Here is a 26337-nt window from a genome sequence, read left to right on the forward strand (position 1 = left end):
ACTGTATCTATGAGTCCGGGCCGGATCTTTAGAAGTTGTTTCTCTTGACTTGAGGACATCACTGAGATCTCTGGTTGTAATTTTCGTATGTGGACTCCTGCGTGTTCCTACAAGACAAGGAACATTTCTTGTAATCATCCTATGTAATAAGGTGATGTGCAGTACCTCAGAACAAGGTAACCACAAAAGGTTAATTGTTGTATTGCTCTCTGGTTACAGGAGATGTTTTTATTTGCTGTATTTGCCTACTCAATAGTATTTACCATGACCTATCCTCTTTTAGGTTGCTTGGAGATAGACCAGGGTCCACCCATGGTTAGAGTAAGTTCCAGTCTAGTCTCCTCAGAGCTAGGCTGGAGTTCCAGAGAACCATCATCTGTGAGACTATAACTACTCAAGCCAGGAAACTAGAAGGTCCAGAATCAGCAAGGCCGTGCACTGGAGTCAGTCAGCAAGGTACCGTGCAGTTTTATATCACAAAGAGATTTTGCTGCTGTGAGAGGGAACATTGATAACGCACCCTTCCACACTTTTAGATGGTCTGGCCAGCTGTGTCTAAAATCTGTATCCCTCAGCTAGGAATTAAAGAACCTATACCAAAAACCAAAAATGCATGCCTAAGGTTCTGCAGAGAGGCTTTGGAAAGACAGAGAGAAGAAGTACCACAACCCCCATCATTGCTATCCATTCAAACATTGCTATAGGGAAACAATTGCACTGCTGTTCACAGGAATTGTGCCTCGATACTGTTGGACGTACTACTACCCCTAGTCTACACTTTAGTGAAAAGAGACCTATTTATTCTCACCAACTGGCCTGGTCACTGATACCATCACCATTCGCCGGCCATTGCACCTGCCTCTATACACTCCTGCCTCGCACCCTGCCAAAACACTTAACCACAAGGGTGACCAAGCTACCACCAGGCAGGAGCCCCAACACCAGGTTGTGCCCTGAGGGAAGAAAGGGTGCGCCCTCTTATCACTGCACGGCCCTAGCAGGGTATCGATGTGAGGATTGCCACTGAGATCCGTGTGTACAACCATCCTTGCCAGAGTGACTACCACTCTCATCCTCCACTTGCCTCTCCTCCACTGCAGATGTACAGCAGAAACAGCACCCACTACGATGTGATATTTATGTGCGTTTCGCATGTTGAGTGTCATCGAGGTTGGATCATATTCTGTGAAGGTCCTTGGGAAAACATGACTTTTGAAGGAGAGAAAAAAGTGATACTGTCCTAATCCTAATTGTAGCTAAATAATGCAGCGAGCCCAGGAGGAGGAGAGGAGTGATAGTAGCAAGAATGGTAGTTGTAGTACTCACTCACTCTGACGCTCCCCGGGTTATACAGTGATGAGAAGATGCACGTGTTCTTCCTTTCGGTGCACTCTCTGGTTTTGGGCTCTCCTGTCTGGTGTCAGATGAGGTGCCCTTGGGGTTGATGGTTTTGAGGTGCAATGCAGGGTCCCTTGGTGTCGCTGCAGATGTCAGTGCAGTGTAGCGGAGCAGGGATCAGGGAATAGGATGCAAAAATCGTATAAGCAAGATCTGGGGAGGGCTGCTGATGATGTTCTGTGCCCATGACTTCAGTTCTCAGTGTCTCCATCTTCTTGGCTCCAAAGCATTCATTTGTATACGAAGCGAGCAGTGGTAAAAGGGATTCAAACGAGTCCACCTCTAAGCACATGAGGGGCAGAATGGTCACTTGCCCCTGGTGGTTTAGGGGGGCAATAATTTTCCTTATATAGGGTACCCATCATTTTGTAATACATTTTAACGTGTGACATATCAGAGGTTTTGATCAGTGGGGTCCTGGTGCTGAGACCACCACTGATCTCTAACACAAAAAGGGTGAGGTCGTCGCCCCTTTGTTTCTAATCGTACGGGGTCATAGAAAGTCTAGGAGCACTTCTACCCCTTCATTTTAGTGTTCAGCACTGGGACAAACCCACCGACCAAAACTTCTGATATATCACTTCATAAAAGTTATAGGAACCCTTTAGCAACCAGTGTCAGACAGCTGCTGCCTAGTGATGAGCGGCAGGGGCAATATTCGAATTCGCGATATTTTGCGAATATTTGGGCGAATATTCGCCATATATTCGCGAATTCGCGAATTCATGATCTCCAGGCATTATTTTCTTGATTGCGAAAATTCGCATGAACTGGTTATTTAAAAAAAAATTGAATATTCGCGATTACGAATATATTTTGCGATATTCTAAATATTAAAATTCGCAATTCGAATATTCGTGATCAACACTACTGCTGCCAAGGCAGATACAGTTACCGATGCATCCAAAGAGGCACAGATGCTCATGACCAGAATATGGGGGGTCATTTATCAAACTGGTGTAAAGTAGAACTGGCTGAGTTGCCCATAGCAACTAATTAGATGCATTTTGTACAGCTTCTTTGGAAAATGAAAGGAGGAATCTGATTGGTTGCTATGGGCAACTAAGCTAGTTCTATTTTACACCAGTTTGATAAATGACCCTCATAGTTTTGTTTTATACTAATCACTATTCCGAACCCACTCAAGATATTGTGTACAATGTTGTGCACCGGTCTATAAGAAAGGAAAAGCGACATGATACATTGTACACCTGTACTATGACAGAAAGGCCTCACGTACACGACCGTATGTATTTTGCGGTCCGCAAAAACGGATCCGCAAAAGATACGGATAACATCTGTGTGCTTTCCGTATTTTGCGAAACGAAACAGCTGGCCCCTAATAGAAGAGTCCTATCCTTGTCCGGACAATTAATGCGGACAATAATCGGACATGTTCTATTTTTTTACGGACATACGGAAACGGAATGCACATGGAGCAACTTCCGTTTTTTTTAGCAGACCCATTGAAATGAATGGTTCTGTATACAGTCCGCAAAGAAAACGGAACGGACGTGGAAAGAAAATACGTTTGTGTGCATGAGGCCTAAGGGTCCATTCACATGACCACATTTCTGGGTCCGCATCCATTCCGCAATTTTGCGGAACGGGTGCGGACCCATTTATGTAAATGGGGCCGCAAAAAGATGCAGACAGCATACCATGTGCTGTCCTCATCCGTAGCTCCGTTCCGCGGCCCCGCAAAAAATAAGAATAAATGCTACTTACCGTGAAGGGTCAGCAATAGACTTTGTATCATCAGCTTGATAAGGGAAAAATGAGAACAGAAAAGTTCAGTATGTTAGTTTCTAATGTGTGTATGTATAGCAGAGATGAATTTGTTATTTGGTGCAGCACAGTATCTGGTCTACACCTTAGACACTTGAATAGGGAGAGCAACCGGCAAGAGCCACAGCTCCTTACAAGAGTTTTCCAGTCTCTTGTTATCTAGGTCATCAATGTCAGATTGGTGAGGATCCAACACCCATTAGGCCACTTTCAACTGATTTCACCGGAAACAAAGCTGTAGTCAGAGCCAGAAGCAGAAAGCTCTGTCCCCTGTGCCGGTCTACTGCAGCTCCACTCCCATTCACATGAAGCCTTTTGCTTTCGACTTTGTCCACTGCCGTGTTTCAGGTGCCAGCAGACGCTGAAATCAGCTGATTAATGGGGGTTCTGGGTGTCAGATCCCCACCAATCTAATATTTATGACCTATCCCTTTAATTCTGCTGATTGGAGGAGTCACTGGGTGATCATGAACTGGTCATCACATGACAGTCCGATAAAATGTATCTAATGCGGCCCGTGTGCCGTTCACATTTTTGTGGATCCATCAAAAATGCAGATGTGACAGAAGCCTTTTTTATGATTGTACTTTACTCATTTTTGGCTATAATTTCTTTTTTCAATTGGTCTTTATTAAAAATGTTCAGCCGTTTCTGATTTACAAGAGTTAAAAAAAAAACTGTCCGTTTGCAAGCTGTGACTTTGTTTTCTTGTCTGCTGACAGCTCATGTGTACCTCTTATCTCTGATCTCCTGACCACATAAACACTTCCTTAAAGAGGTCCTTTCACTAGAATAAAAAATCTAAACTAAGTATACAGACATGGAGAGCGGCGATCAGGGATCTCCCTGCACTTACTGTTATCCCCGGGCGCCGCTCCGTTCTCCCGGTATAGCCTCCGGTATCTTCATATGTTCGGCTCCACCCAGGGGAACCTGCCGGCGTCTCATTCTCCCATGCTGTAGCGCTGGCCAATCGCTGCACTCAGCTCATAGCCTGAGAGAAAAAAAAAACTCTCAGGCTATGAGCTGTGCGCTGCGATTGGCCAGCGCTACAGCCTGGGATAAGGAGACCCCGGCAGGTTCCACTGGGTGGAGCCGAACATATGAAGATACCGGAGGCTATATCGGGAGAACGGAGCGGCGCCCAGGTATAATAGTAAGTGCAGGGAGATCCCTGGGCGCCGCTCTCCATGTCTGTATACTTAGTTTAGATGTTTTATTCTAGTGAAAGGTCCTCTTTAAGCCATATTCTTATCAGTTGAATAAGAATTGAGCTATAATCAGCTGATGAGGGCAGGAGGTTTGAGATAAGACCTGAGCCATAGGTGACAGAAATCAAAGAAACAGAACCCGACAGCCTGCAAACAGACTGATTTTTAACCCTTGTACTCAGAAACGGCTGAACATTTTTAATAAAGACCAAAAATGAAAAGCTGAAATATTATTTTTAGCCCAAAATGAGTTAAATTCAGTCATAAAAATAAAATGCCTCCGGAAGTGTACATAGCCTTTACCCATAACTCTTACAGAACCCAGACCAAACGCTGCAGACCTATATGAGCCCATGTTCTGTGAGCCTCCTGGACATTCCCGAAGAGTTGACAAGTATGTGTAGAGCAGATTCCATCCATTCATCTGCAGATGGAGCCAACTAAACAGTGGAAATGAATCAGTAAAAAATAAATGCTGACATTGTGCCATCTAGTGGCTGGATTCTAAGTAGACCTGAGTGAAATTACATCTATAGTGGAAAAATGCAGGGTCCATTGTTGCCGAAGAGCGTAACGTCATTGTGGACAGAAACATTACTGCAGTCTACAGCATTATGTCACTGTGAACATATCTCAGATTGCACTGGTGTGAAGGATATCAGCATTGAAGAGAACTAGCATCAGAGAGTGGAGAGCTTTGTCAAATTTTTGCAACTGGTAGAAAAGTGCATTTTTCATATTGGCCACTAGATGTCACTTGCAATAGCCAAGACTTTCCATCCAGTCTCTAGACTAGGGATCAGCAACCTCTGGCACTCCAGCTGTTTTGAAACTACAACTCCTTTTCACTTCTGTGGGAGTTACAAGAACAGTCAAGAAAGTGTGCAGCTGGAGTGCCGAAGGTTGCTGTTCCCTGCTCTAGACTGTTCTGGTCCCCTGACTGTCATTTTAGGGACTAAATGATTTATATGTAGTAAGAGTTCCCCTTTCAATGCTGCACCATTTTTTTAAAAAACTGTAAATTTCTTCTTAATACATTTCACATTTGTTTGGGTTTGCTAGAATGCAGATTTTTCCTGAATATTCCCTGTACCTGGCCTGTACCTTACAATGAAGACATTACAGAGGCAGAGGATTGCCCGCAACAGTCGTCCCAGGCGCCATTTCAGTCAAGTTAAAATTAAAAATGGTTCTCGACTCCAGAACGCTGACCCCAAATTTAGACCCTATGCCCAAAAGTTTAGACCCCAGACCAGACAGCATAATTCAGACACCAAATTTTAGACTCTAAAAATTAAATCTTGTACCAGATTCCAAAATTCAGACCTCAGACCAGATCTTAGCAGAGCCCAGAATCAAAGTCAGGAGCACGGAGAGGTAATTTCAGGGGTTATCCAGTTTTTTTTTTAACTTAAAGGGGTTCTCCGGAAATTAAGAAAATGAAAATACATAATTATTACTTTATTATAAATATATTCTCAAATACCTTTCATATTTATAATGGCTCAATTTGTCTGGGGAGCAATAATCAGGGGAAATAAAATGGCCGCCATCCCATTAGTTCACACAAAACCTGTCCTAATCGCACATGAGGAAACGTTACTTTACAACACTGAGGTAAAGAGCTGCCTCATCCTCCTCCTCCTCTCTACTTGTCAGGGATTATGATCCTGAATATAGCTGATAAGATCTTTAGCTGAATCTCTGGGGAAATTTGATCCTGAGGAGATATGAAGTACAGAGAGGACGGACAGGACAGACTGTGGTAATGGAGACTGCATACAAGTGCTGCTGCTCACTAGCCACACCTCACCCCCCTCTCATGTCTCCTCATCTTCTCCATTCCCACAGAGATTCACCTGTATTCAGGATCATGATTCCTGACAAGCAGAGCAGAGAGGAGGATGAGGCAGCACTATGGCTCATTGTGGTCAAGTAACTTGTCCTCCTGTGTGATTAGGACGGGTTTTGTGTGTACTGATAGGACGGCGGCCATTTTATTTCTCCTAATGATTTCTCCCTAGACAAAACAAACAATTCTAAGTAATGAAAGGTATTTGTGAATATATTTATTATAAAATAATATTTAAGTATTTAATTTTTTTTTTAATTCCTGGAGAACCCCTTTAACCACCTCAGCCCCCAGTGCTTAAACACCCTGAAAGACCAGGCCACTTTTTACACTTCTGCACTACACTACTTTCACCGTTTATTGCTCGGTCATGCAACTTACCACCCAAATGAATTTTACCTCCTTTTCTTCTCACTAATAGAGCTTTCATTTGGTGGTATTTCATTGCTGCTGACATTTTTACTTTTTTTGTTATTAATCGAAATTTAACGATTTTTTTTGCAAAAAAATGACATTTTTCACTTTCAGTTGTAAAATTTTGCAAAAAAAACGAGATCCATATAGAAATTTTGCTCTAAATTTATTGTTCTACATGTCTTTGATAAAAAAAAAATGTTTGGGTAAAAAAAAATGGTTTGGGTAAAAGTTATAGCGTTTACAAACTATGGTACAAAAATGTGAATTTCCGCTTTTTGAAGCAGCTCTGACTTTCTGAGCACCTGTCATGTTTCCTGAGGTTCTACAATGCCCAGACAGTACAAACACCCCACAAATGACCCCATTTCGGAAAGTACACACCCTAAGGTATTCGCTGATGGGCATAGTGAGTTCATAGAACTTTTTATTTTTTGTCACAAGTTAGCGGAAAATGATGATTTTTTCTTTTTTTTTTCTTTTCTTACAAAGTCTCATATTCCACTAACTTGTGACAAAAAATAAAAACTTCTATGAACTCGCCATGCCCATCACGAAATACCTTGGGGTCTCTTCTTTCCAAAATGGGGTCACTTGTGGCGTAGTTATACTGCCCTGGCATTCTAGGGGCACAAATGTGTGGTAAGGAGTTTGAAATCAAATTCTGTAAAAAATGACCTGTGAAATCCGAAAGGTGCTCTTTGGAATATGGGCCCCTTTGCCCACCTAGGCTGCAAAAAAGTGTACACATCTGGTATCTCTGTATTCAGGAGAAGTTGAGGAATGTGTTTTGGGGTGTCTTTTTACATATACCCATGCTGGGTGAGATAAATATCTTGGTCAAATGCCAACTTTGTATAAAAAAATGGGAAAAGTTGTCTTTTGCCAAGATATTTCTCTCACCCAGCATGGGTATATGTAAAATGACACCCCAAAACACATTCCCCAACTTCTCCTGAGTATGGAGATACCAGATGTGTGACACTTTTTTGCAGCCTAGGTGGGCAAAGGGGCCCATATTCCAAAGAGCACCTTTCGGATTTCACAGGTCATTTTTTACAGAATTTGATTTCAAACTCCTTACCACACATTTGGGCCCCTAGAATGCCAGGGCAGTATAACTACCCCACAAGTGACCCCATTTTGGAAAGAAGAGACCCCAAGGTATTCGCTGATGGGCATAGTGAGTTCATGGAAGTTTTTATTTTTTGTCACAAGTTAGTGGAATATGAGACTTTGTATGAAAAAAAAAAAAAAAAATCAGCATTTTCCACTAACTTGTGACAAAAAATAAAAAATTCTAGGAACTCGCCATGCCCCTCACGGAATACCTTGGGGTGTCTTCTTTCCAAAATGGGGTCACTTGTGGGGTAGTTATACTGCCCTGGCATTTTCCAGGGGCCCTAATGTGTGGTAAGTAGGTAAATGACCTGTGAAATCCTAAAGGTGCTCTTTGGAATATGGGCCCCTTTGCCCACCTAGGCTGCAAAAAAGTGTCACACATGTGGTATCGCCGTATTCAGGAGAAGCTGGGGAATGTGTTTTGGGGTGTCATTTTACATATACCCTTGCTGGGTGAGAGAAATATCTTGGCAAAAGACAACTTTTCCCATTTTTTTATACAAAGTTGGCATTTGACCAAGATATTTATCTCACCCAGCATGGGTATATGTAAAATGACACCCCAAAACACATTCCCCAACTTCTCCTGAGTACGGCGATACCAGATGTGTGACACTTTTTTGCAGCCTAGATGCGCAAAGGGGCCCAAATTCCTTTTAGGAGGGCATTTTTAGACATTTGGATACCAGACTTCTTCTCACGCTTTGGGGCCCCTAGAATGCCAGGGCAGTATAAATACCCCACATGTGACCCCATTTTGGAAAGAAGACACCCCAAGGTATTCAATGAGGGGCATGGCGAGTTCATAGAAATTTTTTTTTTTTTGGCACAAGTTAGCGGAAATTGATATTTTTAATTTTTTTCTCACAAAGTCTCCCTTTCCGCTAACTTGGGACAAAAATTTCAATCTTTCATGAACTCAATATGCCCCTCACGGAATACCTGGGGGTGTCTTCTTTCCGAAATGGGGTCACATGTGGGGTATTTATACTGCCCTGGCATTCTAGGGGCCCTAAAGCGTGAGAAGAAGTCTGGAATATAAATGTCTAAAAAATTTTACGCATTTGGATTCCGTGAGGGGTATGGTGAGCTCATGTGAGATTTTATTTTTTGACACAAGTTAGTGGAATATGAGACTTTGTAAGAAAAAAAAAAAAAAATTCCGCTAACTTGGGCCAAAAAAATGTCTGAATGGAGCCTTACAGAGGGGTGATCAATGACAGGGGGGTGATCAATGACAGGGGGGGTGATCAATGACAGGGGGGGTGATCAATGACAGGGGGGGTGATCAATGACAGGGGGGGTGATCAATGACAGGGGGAGTGATCAATGACAGGGGGGTGATCAGGGAGTCTATATGGGGTGATCACCACAGTCATTGATCACGCCCCTGTAAGGCTTCATTCAGACGTCCGGATGCGTTTTGCGGATCCGATCCATCTATCAGTGCATCCGTAAAAATCATGCGGACATCTGAATGGAGCTTTACAGGGGGTTGATCAATGACAGGGGTGTAATCAATGACAGGGGGGTGATCAGGGAGTCTATATGGGGTGATCACCACAGTCATTGATCACGCCCCTGTAAGGCTTCATTCAGACGTCCGGATGCGTTTTGCGGATCCGATCCATCTATCAGTGCATCCGTAAAAATCATGCGGACATCTGAATGGAGCTTTACAGGGGGGTGATCAATGACAGGGGGGTGATCAGGGAGTCTATATGGGGTGATCACCACAGTCATTGATCATGCCCCTGTAAGGCTTCATTCAGACGTCCGGATGCGTTTTGCGGATCCGATCCATCTATCAGTGGATCCGTAAAAATCATGCGGACGTCTGAATGGAGCTTTACAGGGGGTTGATCAATGACAGGGGGGTAATCAATGACAGGGGGGTGATCAGGGAGTCTATATGGGGTGATCAGGGGTGATCAGGGGCTAATAAGGGGTTAATAAGTGACGGGGGGGGGGGTGTAGTGTAGTGTAGTGGTGCTACTTTACTGAGCTACCTGTGTCCTCTGGTGGTCGATCCAAACAAAGGGGACCACCAGAGGACCAGGTAGCAGGTATATTAGACGCTGTTATCAAAACAGTGTCTAATATACCTGTTAGGGGTTAAAAAAACACATCTCCAGCCTGCCAGCGAACGATCGCCGCTGGCAGGCTGGAGATCAACTCTCTTACCTTCCGTTCCTGTGAGCGCGCGCGCCTGTGTGCGCGCGTTCACAGGAAGTCTCGCGTCTCGCGAGATGACGCATATATGCGTGACTGTGCGCAGGGCTGCCACCTCCGGAACACGATCCTGCGTTAGGCGGTCCGGAGGTGGTTAAAGGGGTTTTCTTAGACTTTAATGCTGATGACCTATCCTCTGGACACCCGCCAATCAGCTGTTTGAGAAGGCACTAACATATCTGTGAGCGCCGTGGCCTTCTCTCCGTCACTTGGCCTAGGCACAGCTCAGCCCCATCGAATTGAAAGGAGCTTAATGCAATACCAAGCACAGCCACTATGCAATGTACGGCGCTGTGCTTGGTAAGCAGGGAGAAGGCAGTGGTGGTGCCTTATTAAACAGCTGATCGTCAGGGGTCCAAGGTATCAGATACTGATGACCTATCCAGATGATCGATCATCAGTTATAGAATTCTGCAAAACCCTTTTAATCTCCCATCGCCTCTTTTATCTGCCTCTGCATTTATGGGCCAGTGCCCAGAACAAAACGTTAAAGAGATTGTCCTTAACAAAATAGGGACAAAGAAGGCAAATTCAGGACTGTTAGCAACTGTTAATATAGCACAGGCTTACCTCTGCTGTAATAGCTGACTGCCCCAAACATCAGGAACAGCAGTAGCAGTTTGGCTCCAAGTGCAGCACATAATATAGTGTACCCCATTCTGCTGCTGCCCTCTGCTGTAAATTTATAGAAGTACACTGATCCTTCTACTTTTCCATGACTGTTTGTTGCCACACACGTGTATTTCCCATCATGCCTCAGGTGGTGCAGTTCTGTGGTTCGTTGATGCTTTAAGATGGGACTGGTAAGAAACGGATCTTCATGATTATTCATAGGGTCAGTCCAGAGCAAAGATGGTACTGGTTCCCCTTCAGCCGTACAGACCGCGTGATACCCCAGAGCTTTATCAAATGCCACCGAGATGTTAACAATCCTAGGAGCAGCTGGAAATATACATATATCACTTATATAACACAACATGCTGTAGTATAATGTAGTGTAATATTAATCCTTTAGGCTGGGTTCACACCTGAGCGTTTTACAGCGCGTTTCTACGCGCTGTAAAACGCTCAACAGGCAAAAACCAATGTTTCCCTATGGGCATGGTTCTCACCTGAGCGTTTTACAGCGCGTACGAACGCTGTAAAACGCCCTACGCCCCAAGAAGTACAGGAGCTTCTTTGGGGCGTATTGTCGCGCGTATTGTGCCAGTTTTTCATTGGATTAATCACACAAACGCGCGTACTACGCGGGTTTCCAAAATACGAAAACACCCCGATAAAAACGCCCGATAAAACGCCTGTAAAAAGCACTTATCGGATACGTTCAGGTGTGAACCCAGCCTAATCCAAATTCCTTTTTTTACACCTCCACACACCTATATGTATATATAAAACAAAGCAGGGGCTATGCATTTCAATGATAGCTTCAAAGCTGCTAAAAATGGCTGTTGTAACTTATCTGCTGTATCCCAGACCAGGGAGACTTACTATTGTAAATGATTTGTAATGTAATGTCATGCTATACATTTTGTTCACCAGCAGATGGGGTACAGTTGGCAGTGTTTGGCAACAGGAATAGGACATACCCTACCATTCCTCCCCTCTTGGTAGCAGTGGGCTGGTCCGACTTCCTGCCAAGAGAGGTGAAGAGAATGAGGATTGAGGGAGCATGCGATCCAGCTACCGCTCTTTCAGACCATGAAGGCCACAGGATCATCTAGGAGGACCATTGCCCCAGAGAACCTGCAGCGGCGTATTGGTGTCAACAGAGTGATCAGGCAATCAAGCTTTACAGACTCTGCTGCAAGGTGAGCGGAAACAAGTTAAGACACCACCACCGCAGTTCAGGAAAGGCATAGCTAGGAGCCTGCATCAGCCTCTGGTGCCAGAATACAGCTGTAGGGAAGGAAATTAGGAGAGAGACACTGTCAGCTAGCAAACTTCTAAGTGTCATATTCTGCCACATTGCCAGCTACCATACCCCATAATCTGGGATGAGAAATTGCACTTTGTACAAACTGCTGCTGGATGTGCTGATATTTGTTTTTTGCACTCAGTAAAGAAATACGTTCTTTGTTCTGTAATCTCTGCCAGGTTCCTTCACGTCACTTATTTACTGCGCCAAACCCCAGGGAGCAACGGTCAGAGGAACTACACTGTGACACAACACAATATTTCATCAGGGCCACTATGACACCCATCCTCTGCACTGGCTCCTCAGGGGCTCAAAGTATATCTACTTTCTGGGCAGGGCTGTCTTTCATATTTATTGGACCCTGGGCAAAAATGTACTTGGGCCCCCTGGATCCCGCCTTCCCACACCCTAGCATGCAATCACACCCTCCACCACAACACACACACACACACACACAAAAAGCCACACTCCTGGTAGAGTACAGTGAATTGCTGTAAATACATACAGTTGTGAAGACTCCAGCGGCTCAGGATCAGTGCTCTGGGCTCAGGGCTGGAAGTGGGCAGCGCTCTGCAGTTCAGGAAGGAGATCGGGGCTCGGCTCATCCTAGTGTTACAGTACACCCCAGCACCCCACAGTATGCAGTATAGCACCATATATTATACAGCACCCCACAGTATGCAATATAACACCCTATAGTATACAGAACCCCACAGTATGCAGTATAGCACCCTATAGTATTCAGCACCCACCAGTATGCAGTATAGCACCCTATAGTATACAGCACCCCACAGTATGCAGTATAGCACCCTATAGTATACAGCACCCCACAGTATGCAGTATAGCACCCTATAGTATACAGCACCCCACAGTATGCAGTATAGCACCCTATAGTATACAGCACCCCACAGTATGCAGTATAGCACCCTATAGTATACAGCACCCCACAGTATGCAGTAAAGCACCCTATAGTATACAGCACCCCACAGTATGCAGTATAGCACCCTATAGTATACAGCACCCCACAGTATGCAGTATAGCACCCTATAGTATATAGTACCCCACAGTATGCAATATATAGTATAGCGCCCCACAGTATACAATGCCCCACAGTATGCAATACATAGTATAACACCCCACAGTATGCAGTAAAGCATCCTATAGCATACAGTATACCACCTCACAGTATACAGTATACAGCACCCCACACTATACAGCACTCCACAGTATACAGTAGAGCAGTATAGCACTCCACAATATACAGCACCCCACAGTATACAGCACCCTACAGTATACAGTAGAGCAGTACAGCACCCCACACTATACAGCACCCCACAGTATACAGTAGAGCAGTATATCACTCCACAGTATACAGCACCCCACAGTATACAGCACCCCATAGTATACAGTAGAGCAGTATAGCACCCCACACTATACAGCACCCCACTATACAGTAGCTTACAGTATGTTAGCATAACAGCCCCTGTCACCTTTTCCTGATGCAATCTTCACAAAAAAAAGCTCCACAATTAAGGCAAACTTCTCCTGCAGCAACACTCCTGGTAGAAAGAAAGGACCTTTGATTACCTCATAGCTATGTTACTGGTCACATGGTGATGATGTCATCTAAGGTCCTTTCTCCTAAGAGAATCACAGCTCTCACAGTTCGCTGCCTGGAGTGCCCACAAGCAGGCAGGCATGGCAGAACCCCCTGTGTAGCTGACAGCCTGACACCCGGGGCGGACTGCCCCCCCCTCCCCCAAGCACGCCACTCGATGTTATTGAATTTGTGGGCAGTGGCCAGCGGGGCTCAAGAGGTAGCTTCCTTGGGCCCCCCAGGAACAGCTGGGCCTGGGGCAGCTGCACCTTTTGCCCCGCGTTAAAGACGGCCCTGTTTCTGGGGCTACCTAAAGAGCTTGACGAGGTCATGAACATTATCCTGCTTACCACTCTTCTTGTTAGTAAATTCGAGGACATTTAAGCCCTGCTGCCAAGGTTGGGCCAAACCAGCCAGAAACACCCATTTCTAGAAGGGACTTATCCAAGCCATGCTACTTTTTGGCCTAGCAAAACCCAAGTTTGCCGAGATTGTCTCTGAAAGTTAGGAACTGTCCTCCAAATGTGGGAATGTGGGCAATTATGCATTATGTAGGAAGCATGCTTTTGGAAAAAGACATTCCTCGATGCTTTTTGAGCTGTGATATCAACATAAAACAGATTAGCTCTGCTCACTGGAGTACATGGGATCATACTATGCTTTAGTAATGATTCTACAGGCAGGGGTTGTCACTTTTTAGCTGCAGCCAGCAGTTTTTTGTCCCATCTCTTCCATCAACACTGGCTGATGAGACAGTAACCCAGGAAACAAAGGATCTGGCATAATAGCAGACATTGATGAACGGTCAGGCTATAATACCAGCTAATCCTACTAAAATAGCCTTGTCTGCAACTTTTCTAATTGAAATGCCAAGCTAGAGTTCATTCATGAGGCAATATTGCGGGCCTATCAGGAGGAGCTCTTGGATGAGGGATAAAGACGCATCTAGATCCATCTGAATATGACAGTCGTGTCACGAGACATAAATCAATGATGTGGTGGTGGCCCAAGGCCGAGATGCAATCAGTCAAGACACCTTGCCAGTGTGGCAGGTAGTGGTGGCCTCCAATTAGTGGTGCCATCTATGATACTGGGAAAAGGTGGGGTTGGCAAGAAAGATACTACCACTCTTATCAACATCTCTGAATCATGCCACTAGGATATCTGGCCAAGTTAGCCATGGAGCCTCAAATACATTTTACATGGACGTTGTTGGCTAAATGAATGTTTGAAGAGATGCTTATTCCCAATTATTTTCCAATGTAAAAGTGTCTGTGATCAGCCGACGAGAAACAAAATGCTCGTTTGTCAGCTGATTGCATCTTTTTCGTGGCAGTTAAACTAAAAGTTTTTTGGCAAAAATTTCCACATAATAATAATGCAAATGAACAGATTATAAATTATGACCCATGGTAAGTTCGGATCTGACCCCCGACAATTGACCAGTGTAAAAGCATGTTTTATCGAGCACTGATGGATTTGCAGTGTGATTGATCGGCAATCGTTGTGGCCAGTTATTGTCACGGAACCATGAACCAGACGTACAACAAGAGATACGTGAAAATAAGAAGGCTTTATTGAGAATAAAGCTGTAAAGCAAAAGTCCAAACGGATGGTGAAACCGAGCAGAGTCTTTGCGAAGCCAGAGGTCAGGAACCAGAAGGGTAGTCAGACGAAGCCAGGATCAGGAACCAGCAGGGTAGTCAGACGAAGCCAGGATCAGGAACCAGCAGGGTAGTCAGACGAAGCCAGGATCAGGAACCAGCAGGGTAGTCAGATGAAGCCAGGATCAGGAACCAGCAGGGTAGTCAGACGAAGCCAGGATCAGGAACCAGAAGCAGCAGCAGTCTTAGAAGCATGTGAACACAAGAGGACCAAGCAAGGAACTGAAGCCACAGACCTCCTATATATATGAGCTAGGCATCCAGCTCCTCCCAGGGGAAGGAGGAGCCGCAGGGTGGAAGGCTACAAGAAACCCAGGACCCAAGATGGCCGCCAGCACATGTCAAACGAAGGAGAGCAGCAAGCAGGTAAGACCATGACAGTACCTCCCCCTCAAGGGCCCCTCCTCCGCGGAGCACAAAACGGTTTCTGAGGGAAGCGTGGGTGGAAGGCTCGGAGCAAGGCAGGAGCATGGACATCTGCGGAGGGAACCCAGGAACGCTCCTCTGGACCATAACCACGCCAATGGACCAAAAACTGCAACCGACCGCGGACCAGGCGTGAGTCCAGGATATTGCTCACCTCATATTCCTCACGATTGCCCACTTGGACCGGACGAGGCCGAGGAACCGAGGAAGTGAAACGATTACACACCAGTGGCTTCAACAGGGAGACATGAAACACGTTGGAGATCCGCATGCCAGGAGGAAGCGCAAGGGCATAGGCTACCGGGTTTACCCTGCGAAGCACTCGGAAGGGACCAACAAAGCGAGGCGCCAGCTTGGGAGTGGGCACTCGAAGGTTGAGGTTGCGGGTGGACAACCATACACGGTCTCCGACCTGGTAGGAAGGAGCAGGCGCTCGTCTGCGATCAGCCTGGAATCTCTGGCGCTGCGCAGAGACCTCAAGGGACTTCTGGATCTGTACCCAAGAAGCACGTAGGACGGAAAGGTGATCCTCCACAGCCGGAATATCCTGGGGAGAGAATACCTCCGGTAACACGGCAGGTTGGAACCCATAATTGGCCATGAAGGGAGACGTCCCAGAGGAAGAGTTCACCGCCGTGTTCCTGGCAAACTCAGCCCAAGGCAGGAGGTCAACCCAATTGTCTTGGTGATCGGAGACATAGCAACGAAGGAATTGCTCCAAGGCCTGATTGGATCGTTCTGCGGCCCCATTGGACTGAGGGTGGTAGGCCGAGGAGAAGGAGAGATGAATCCCCAACTGGGAGCAAAAGGCGCGCCAGAACCTGGACACAAACTGACTCCCCCGATCCGACACAATCTCCTTAGGCAAACCGTGCAACCGGAAGACCTCCCTGGCAAAAATCGTGGCCAACTCTTGTGCAGAGGGTAACTTCTTGAGAGGAACACAGTGGCACATTTTGGAAAAACCGATCCACAATCATGAGAATGACCGTATGGCCTCGGGATGCAGGGAGGTCCACAATGAAATCCATCCCCAGGTGTGACCATGGGCGCTCCCCGGTGGCTATGGGTTGCAGAAGGCCCAACGGAAGGTGCCGAGGGGACTTACTCTGGGCACAAACGGAGCATGCCGCTACATATGCGGCGATGTCGGAACGTAGGGAAGGCCACCAGAACAGACGTGAAACAGCCCAGGACAGCTGATTCTTTCCAGGATGCCCCGCGGTCTTGGAGTTATGGTAGGTTCGCAACAACCGAGTGCGCAACTCCTCAGGCACAAAACATCTGCCGTTGGGTCTCCCAGAGGGAGCACCAGATTGAGCCGCCAAAATCTGCTCACCCAGGGGAGAGGTCAGGCTGGTGCGAATGGCGGCCAGGATCTGATTCGGAGGTATGACCGAAGTCGGAATCGACTCCTCCCTGGACAGCTCGGAGTACTGCCGTGATAAGGCATCCGCCCTGATGTTCTTGGAACCGGGTAGGTAGGAGACCACGTAATTAAAACGTGACAAGAACAGAGCCCATCTGGCCTGACGTGGTGTCAATCTCTTGGCCTCAGAAAGGTAGGTCAGATTCTTGTGGTCCGTCAGGATGAGAACCGGAACCACCGAACCCTCGAGCAAGTGCCTCCATTCTTTAAGGACCTGCACGATGGCCAATAACTCCCTGTCACCAATCTGATAGTTGCACTCCGCGGAAGACAGTTTCCGGGAGTAAAACCCACAAGGAAGCAGAGGACCCTCTGGTGTTCTACGCTGAGACAGAAGGGCGCCTACTCCCGTCTCAGACGCGTCCACCTCGAGGACAAAGGGCAACCCAGGGTTGGGATGCGACAGAATCGGAGCCGACACAAAGGCGGACTTTAGGGCCTCAAAAGCTTGGATGGCCTCGAGCGGCCAGACCTGGGAATTACTGCCCTTCCTGGTCAGATCCGTGAGAGGCTTGGCCAGCATGGAAAAGTCCCTGATGAACTTCCGATAATAATTGGCGAAGCCCAAAAAGCGCTGCAGGGAACGAAGACCACTGGGCTGGGGCCACTGTAAGACAGCCGAAACCTTCTCAGGATCCATGGAGAACCCCTCAGCGGAAATGATGTAACCTAAGAAGGTTACCTGGGATCGGTGAAATTCGCATTTCTCAAGCTTACCGAACAGCTTGTTCTCTCGTAACCGTTGCAACACTCGTCTGACATCCAGAATGTGGGCCTCCATGGATTCAGAATATACCAAGATGTCATCCAAATAGACTACCACACACTGCTGCAACAGGTCACGGAAAACATCGTTGATGAATTCCTGAAAGACTGCGGGCGCATTGCACAACCCAAAGGGCATAACCAAGGATTCGTAATGACCGGTCCTGGTGTTAAACGCGGTCTTCCACTCATCGCCCGCCTTGATCCTTACCAGGTTATATGCCGCCCTCAGGTCGAGTTTGGTAAAGACCGTGGCCCCTTTAAGGCGATCGAACAGCTCGGAAATCAAGGGTATCGGGTAAGCGTTCTTGATCGTGATGCGATTGAGACCCCTGTAATCGATGCAAGGCCTCAACTCACCGCCCTTCTTTTTCACAAAGAAAAATCCAGCCCCTGCCGGGGACGAAGATTTGCGAATGTGTCCGCGTGAAAGCGCCTCCCTCACGTACTCCTCCATGGCCTCATTCTCCGCTACCGACAGTGGATAGACTTTGCCACGAGGAGGAACGGCACCAGATTGTAACTCTATGGCACAATCGTATGGGCGGTGCGGAGGTAGGGCAACCGCGCGCACCTTATCGAATACATCCCGGTACTCCTCGTATTCAGGAGGCAACAGAGAGTCCGAGGAAGTACACAGCAACTTGACAGACCCATGGATGCAACTAGCCCCACACTGCGGTGACCACGAGAGGATCTCGACCGATCTCCAATCGAAAGTCGGATTATGCTTCTGGAGCCAGGGGTACCCCAAGACCACCGAGTAGTGTGGAGACGAAATAACCTGGAGGCAGACCGACTCTCTGTGAACGGCACCAATGGCTATCCCCACTGGAAGGGTCTCATGAGTCACGTGTGGCGGCAGAAGGGGTCTGCCGTCTATCGCCTCAAGAGCCAGTGGGGAACCTCGAGCCTGCAGAGGAATGGAATTGGCGGCAGCGAACACACTATCAATGAACAAACCACCAGCACCAGAGTCCACCAACGCCTGGGTCGTCACCGAGCCCCCGACCCAGGAGAGGACAACAGTGATCAGTGGTTTGTCAACACGGGAAACCGGGGACGAGGAGACTCCACCCAAGATCTGCCCCCGACAGGATCTCAGGGTACGAGCGTTTCCCGGACGGTTCGGACATGCCAACCGAAAATGCCCACCGAGACCACAGTACATGCATCGGCCCTCGCGTCTCCGGAGTGCCCTCTCCCTCTCGGACAGGCGAGCAAACCCCAGCTGCATGGGTTCACCCCCAGACAAGTCATCCCCAGGAGGCGTGGGAGGAGAGGGAGGCACGGGTGGGACAGCAAACGTAGGCACCAATCTGTTAGAAGACCTCCGCAGGTTCTCCTTAAAGGAAGGTCTCTCCCTGAGTCTGGTGTCAATCAAAATCAGGAAAGAAATAAGAGACTCGAGCTCAACTGGTAGGTCCTTAGCTGCAACCTCATCCTTCAAGGCATCCGAGAGACCATGAGAGAAAGCAGCGACCAGAGCCTCATTATTCCAGCCCACCTCTGCTGCCAGGGTACGAAACTCAATGGCGTATTCAGCTACGGATCGTGAACCCTGTCTGATGGACATAAGGAGCTTCGCAGCAGAGGCAGCACGAGCCGGCACATCGAATACCTTCCGAAGAGAAGCAACAAAACCGGAAAACTCGGCAACCACCGGATTGTTGTTCTCCCATAAAGGACTGGCCCAGGCCAAGGCCTTGTCCGAGAGCAGCGAGATCAAGAAGCCCACCTTTGATCTCTCAGTAGGAAAGGCATGTGGCAGCAACTCGAAATAAATGCCCACCTGGTTAAGGAAACCTCGGCACTGAGTTGGCTCTCCCCCAAAGCGCTGTGGAAGAGGGGCAGAACCGGTCATACCCCGAAACACCGCAGGCGCAACAACAGGTGTCGGGGTAGACTCTGGCGCAACAACCGGAGCGGCAGTAGGAGCGAGCCCAGGAGCGACAACCGACCCATCGGCAACGGGAGCGAAATGAGCCGTGCGTTCAAGCAGGGTTTGCAACGCCACAGCGAACCGACCCAACAGGTGATCCTGCTGATCAAGTCTGGCAACCAGCGTGGGTAGCGAGGATGGCCCTGTACCGTCAGAATTCATGGCTTGGTCCTAATGTCACGGAACCATGAACCAGACGTACAACAAGAGATACGTGAAAATAAGAAGGCTTTATTGAGAATAAAGCTGTAAAGCAAAAGTCCAAACGGATGGTGAAACCGAGCAGAGTCTTTGCGAAGCCAGAGGTCAGGAACCAGAAGGGTAGTCAGACGAAGCCAGGATCAGGAACCAGCAGGGTAGTCAGACGAAGCCAGGATCAGGAACCAGCAGGGTAGTCAGACGAAGCCAGGATCAGGAACCAGCAGGGTAGTCAGACGAAGCCAGGATCAGGAACCAGCAGGGTAGTCAGACGAAGCCAGGATCAGGAACCAGAAGCAGCAGCAGTCTTAGAAGCATGTGAACACAAGAGGACCAAGCAAGGAACTGAAGCCACAGACCTCCTATATATATGAGCTAGGCATCCAGCTCCTCCCAGGGGAAGGAGGAGCCGCAGGGTGGAAGGCTACAAGAAACCCAGGACCCAAGATGGCCGCCAGCACATGTCAAACGAAGGAGAGCAGCAAGCAGGTAAGACCATGACAGTTATATCTTGCATGTAAAAGGAGCCTTGGCTTAGAGGGTGACTCCCAGCTATGCCCACAATATATACTCATTAGGCGGAGTCCTTTGATGGAAGGAAGTAACGTTACACATATCTCAACCCACAAGACTCGCTCTGATCCTCTCAACTCATACAATCTCATAGACGAGTATCATTAGGGTATTGTGCAGAGGGTCTGCTCCCACCGCTGTCCTGATTCACTTGGTGAGTACAGATGCCACGCTGCATACCACAACCTTCCTCCACGTGTTACTGATTGATGCAGCCTCTGCCTGCTCGTGTCCCAGGTATGGCATGCGTGCTGACTCAGCTTTTTAAAGGGCCAGAGGGCACAAAGCTAAAATGTTCCCTATCTAATTGCTGGAGATTTAGGGCTATTTTAGGCAGCCTCCCAAAGGGGAGGGTGCCTAGTCACTAGTAAAAAAGTTAAGGTGTTGATTGCTGTCTGACTACACATGTACTAAATCCCTGCCTGACTACTGGACTTTCTCTAAATCTCCTGTCCTGACCTATTGCCTGTGTACAGTTTTGCCTTATCGTCTGTCTTGACCTTGGACTGTTTTTCAGATACGCGTTAACCCTACCTGCCCTAACTTTCTGTTGTTTGACCACAAGTTTTGCCTGATCGCTTGGTGCTTTACACCAGAATCTCTGACCCCTGCTGGTTAGCTGCCAACTACACCAGTACTACTACAGGAGGTAGCGACCTGGTTGGCTCCCTTCAGCAAAGTCCAGATCCGTGTATAGGGATTAAAGGGTGAATACCAGTGGACAACATCCTTAGGTTTAGCCCAAAGCGAAACTGGTTAGTTTGCACAGTGGGTCTACACTCACTGGTTCTAACATAAGGTTGGAGAATGTGAACTTATTTTCTTACCAGTTAAATGCAGCAAAGTACCGGATTTAGTTTCATATTTGTCATGTCTATCGCTGGACAGCTCCACCCGGCAGTAGTATCTATTACTATCCTCCCACGTCAGGTTCTTAATGCTGATGGAGATGTTGTTGTTATGAAGGTTCCCAATCAAACTGAACTTGTTCATGTAGTTGATGGTAGTTTTACAAGGTTCCCTGAAGCTGTCGCTCACACACTTGAAGACCACCGTGCCATTGTAAGGATGTTTGATTCTCCATATGACTGTTAACCCACTGTCATGGCTCTTGTGAGGGTGACTGAACAGACAGGGCAGAGAGGCTATTTTACCAACCTCACCTGTAACATCTTTGGAAACTTGTAAAGACCAAGAATTTCCAACTGCACCTGAAATAAAGCAAAAAATAATTTACAGAAACAACAAAAGCTTAAAAAACAATAGATTAATTAATGAGCGATAACCCCATTTAGATTGAAAACACTTTTGATACATGGCTGTGGGAAGGCACAAGTTTCCAGACAGTTCCTCTACAGTAGCTCTCCATTGGTGATTCTACAAGAGGAGTGCCCACCGTTGGTGGTGGTGTTAAGCTATGGAGTAGATGTCCTTTTGCACAAGTATTGTGGCAGCACTCATTCAGAGGCACAGTCCCTTTAACTATATATACACTGCGTGCAGAATTATTAGGCAAATGAGTATTTTGACCACATCATCCTCTTTATGCATGTTGTCTTACTCCAAGCTGTATAGGCTGGAAAGCCTACTACCAATTAAGCATATTAGGTGATGTGCATCTCTGTAATGAGAAGGGGTGTGGTCTAATGACATCAACACCCTATATTAGGTGTGCATAATTATTAGGCAACTTCCTTTCCTTTGGCAAAATGGGTCAAAAGAAGGACTTGACAGGCTCAGAAAAGTCAAAAATAGTGAGATATCTTGCAGAGGGATACAGCACTCTTAAAATTGCAAAGCTTCTGAAGCGTGATCATCGAACAATCAAGCGTTTCATTCAAAATAGTCAACAGGGTCGCAAGAAGCGTGTGGAAAAACCAAGGCGCAAAATAACTGCCCATGAACTGAGAAAAGTCAAGCGTGCAGCTGTCAAGATGTCACTTGCCACCAGTTTGGCCATATTTCAGAGCTGCAACATCACTGGAGTGCCCAAAAGCACAAGGTGTGCAATACTCCGAGACATGGCCAAGGTAAGAAAGGCTGAAAGACGACCACCACTGAACAAGACACACAAGCTGAAACGTCAAGACTGGGCCAAGAAATATCTCAAGACTGATTTTTCTAAGGTTTTATGGACTGATGAAATGAGAGTGAGTCTTGATGGGCCAGATGGATGGGCCCGTGGCTGGATTGGTAAAGGGCAGAGAGCTCCAGTCTGACTCAGACGCCAGCAAGGTGGAGGTGGAGTACTGGTTTGGGCTGGTATCATCAAAGATGAGCTTGTGGGGCCTTTTCGGGTTGAGGATGGAGTCAAGCTCAACTCCCAGTCCTACTGCCAGTTTCTGGAAGACACCTTCTTCAAGCAGTGGTACAGGAAGAAGTCTGCATCCTTCAAGAAAAACATGATTTTCATGCAGGACAATGCTCCATCACACGCGTCCAAGTACTCCACAGCGTGGCTGGCAAGAAAGGGTATAAAAGAAGAAAATCTTATGACATGGCCTCCTTGTTCATCTGATCTGAACCCCATTGAGAACCTGTGGTCCATCATCAAATGTGAGATTTACAAGGAGGGAAAACAGTACACCTCTCTGACAGTGTCTGGAGGCTGTGGTTGCTGCTGCACGCAATGTTGATGGTGAACAGATCAAAACACTGACAGAATCCATGGATGGCAGGCTTTTGAGTGTCCTTGCAAAGAAAGGTGGCTATATTGGTCACTGATTTGTTTTTGTTTTGTTTTTGAATGTCAGAAATGTATATTTGTGAATGTTGAGATGTTATATTGGTTTCACTGGTAAAAATAAATAATTGAAATGGGTATATATTTGTTTTTTGTTAAGTTGCCTAAAAATTATGCACAGTAATAGTCACCTGCACACACAGATATCCCCCTAAAATAGCTAAAACTAAAAACAAACTAAAAACTACTTCCAAAAATATTCAGCTTTGATATTAATGAGTTTTTTGGGTTCATTGAGAACATGGTTGTTGTTCAATAATAAAATTAATCCTCAAAAATACAACTTGCCTAATAATTCTGCACTCCCTGTAGTCCATCCTGTAGTCCCAAGGGGGACCTCCCTGCTGCAGGGGCAATGTAAGGCCAAAAGGCCACCAGATGTCCAGCTTGGGAGCTCAACTCACTTGCAGTTCTTACAGATGCCTGGGGCATTGCTCTTCCACTGCTTGAGTGTTTTCAAGAGGCTAATGCATAGGTCAGAGTACTGGCTTCTCTTTCTCGCATATTACACTACAGAGGCTCCTCCACCACCTTACAACTCTTTTTCAAGGGTGGTCTATTTTGGCTAACAGAAGTGGATAACGGTGACCCCACCTCCAGGATGTCCATCATTTGAATAGGGGTTGCATTCATCAGATAATGCCTTGAACATCAGTAGTATAGTAAACATTAAAAAAACATTATGAGCAAGAATTGAAGAATATACAGTATTACTAAACTACTACCCCAATGTGCAGTGCCCCTGAAAGACTACTGTAAATGGTTAATTAACAGAGTTAATGCACTGTTATTAGGTTAAGTTTAATGTTGTGCGTTATTGTATTTTTTACTCAGTGGTAATGTGTAAAGCAACGAAAATGTTAAACATTAAACATTAATGGGGTCATTTATCAAACGGGTGTAAAGTAGAACTGGCTTAGTTGCCCATAGCAACCAATCAGATTCCTCCTTTCATTTTTCACAGCTCCTTTGGAAAATGAAAGGTGGAATCTGATTGGTTGCTATGGGCAACTAAGCCAGTTCTACTTTACACCAGTTTGATAAATCTCCCCCTAAGTGTGTAAAAATCTGGAAAAAATTGTGAATGATAATCAGGATATTGTGTCTTTATAATTGGAGCAAAGTTGTTTTCTTTAAAAATAATGCTTCGCTTCAATCAGTGCAGTTATAATACGTGACCCTGATGCCTCTTTTGTGAATAAACCATGTGGTGGGAGCAGGAGAAGGGGGTGTTCTGATTCAAGCGCTCATTTGCTCATTTGACCATTGCATATAAATACTCACTGTTACATGGAAGACATAGGCAACTGCCAAATAAGAGGAGTAATACTCTCATCTTCTTCACTGATCAGACTTCTATGCGAGCTGAGAAGTTTTAAGAAAAAGGGAAGCGAGGATGATGGTGAACATGTGACCCTGCTGAAGCACTCGATGTGTTTAGGCGGAATACAGGAATTTTCCACTTAATCATACAGCATGTTCCTCAGGAAGATGCTACAAATAAAGTGTCTTATATAGATGATGAAGAAAATGTTAGTAAAGATAGCACCCTTCACTCAGATCTTTTAAACACATTGATGCCCATGTTGGAGACCACAATATGGTTCCTTTGACAATTTTCTACTTGTACTGAATGCATCACACATTTTACATTGTGTGGTTCAGGGGTTAATGCTAATATTCCCGTAGTGCTCCTGATGATCTAGAGTGGTTTACCAGGTAATGCCCAGAATGTCTTGTAGTATAGGGTGATGAACTGGTTAAAGGGTTTTTCAGGGGAATAGCTCAGCAATGTCTTATTGGTGAGGGTCCAATCCTCGGCACTGCACCGATCAGCTCTTAGCCGGGGCTGCCACGTCATAGTATGCCAAGCACTGCTCCATACATTGTATAGTAGCTATGCTTGGTATTGCAGCTCAACTTGTATGAAATGGGGTACACAGTATAGGTGACCAATAGATGTGACATCACAGGCTGAGAAAGAGGTTCCCCACCAATCAGATATTGATGACCTATCCTGAGCTTAGGTCAGCAATATTTAGGTCCTGGAAAATGCCTTCAATGATGATATTTATTACCGATGGTGTTCTTGGGTAGGTTATGGATAAATATCTAATATGCCTGGAGGTCTAGAGGGTTTTAGAGGTTAGCAAAAAATTGTGGTTTGGTGGATGAAGGTAATGGCCTAGTGTAGTGGTGGTTTAGGGACTATGATAAAAGTCCTATTTTTTTGGGAAGGGAGAACAATGTTTAATAGTTGGGGGTCCTTTGATCAGGATAATATGAATGACACAAACTGCAGTAAGTCAGGGACAAGATAAGGAAAAAAAGAGGGTTAGTCACTGGGCCTTCGGAACGATGGTCCAGGGGTAACTTCGCAGGGCGCCAAAGGTGGGGCAGAACAAGTGTCCTATGATTTCCCCTGAATATTAGGGACAAAAATGTGGGATGAGGATGGTGGAGCTGGTGAGGGCAGGCTGCCTAGTGGTCTCAACCCACCTTGAGGGAGGTGGGTGATTGGAAAGAAAGGAGTGGGGTAGCGTGGGGACGCAAAAAAAAAAGGACCACAGGGGGGGCGCCAATATCCCTAGTGTCTAGGCTTGTGGGGGTATATAACCCAAAAAATAGCAATTTATGTTGTTTAGGTAAGATAAAACAAATAGTAAAACGATAGTAAATTCGCAAGTATAAAATTGAAATATATAAAATCTAAATTTTAGTGACTCACTTCACCCAGGAGGGTAATGTGGGATAAAGCTCAAGATACCCACACCACACCTCCTGCGCCTGGATCGCCATATGCTCCATATGCTCCTGATGAAGGGGACCCATTAAGAGGCCCCGAAATGCGTCGAGCTGCTCACTCCCCCAACCCTGGCTTTTGGAATAAAAAGAATAAAAGAAAGAACAAGGACTCGAGAGTGATCTTTGTTCATTCCTACTGACGATCCAGGCGCAGGAGGTGTGGTGTGGGTGTCTTGAGCTTTATCCCACATTACCCTCCTGGGTGAAGTGAGTCACTAAAATTTAGATTTTATATATTTCAATTTTATACTTGCGAATTTACC

The 26337-nt window shown here is 46.3% G+C and overlaps 1 protein-coding gene across 1 annotated transcript; it reads right to left on the minus strand.

Annotated features, from left to right (window-relative positions):
- On the minus strand, positions 1–24630 carry SIGLEC15 (sialic acid binding Ig like lectin 15). The gene is made up of 5 exons (XM_040420161.1): positions 24554–24630; positions 21354–21737; positions 10588–10959; positions 3127–3160; positions 1–107 (listed from the first exon to the last, which is right to left on the minus strand). Exons 1-5 carry the CDS (start codon positions 24603–24605, stop codon positions 59–61), a joined length of 891 nt encoding a protein of 296 aa, XP_040276095.1. The 5' UTR covers positions 24606–24630; the 3' UTR covers positions 1–58.
- Between the last annotated feature and the right edge of the window lie 1707 nt (positions 24631–26337).

This window comes from Bufo bufo, chromosome 2 (genome assembly GCF_905171765.1).
Source record: "Bufo bufo chromosome 2, aBufBuf1.1, whole genome shotgun sequence".
NCBI classification, from domain to species: domain Eukaryota; kingdom Metazoa; phylum Chordata; class Amphibia; order Anura; family Bufonidae; genus Bufo; species Bufo bufo.

Bases quoted from the DNA above. Each gene is read 5' to 3' on its own strand.
- SIGLEC15 (XM_040420161.1), bottom strand. From the start codon at position 24,605: ATGAGAGTATTACTCCTCTTATTTGGCAGTTGCCTATGTCTTCCATGT. The intron at 21,738-24,553 runs GTGAGTATTTAT...GCTTTATTTCAG, and splicing joins CCTATGTCTTCCATGTAACA to GTGCAGTTGGAAATTCTTGG. The intron at 10,960-21,353 runs GTAAGAAAATAA...GTATATTTCCAG, and splicing joins TACTTTGCTGCATTTAACTG to CTGCTCCTAGGATTGTTAAC.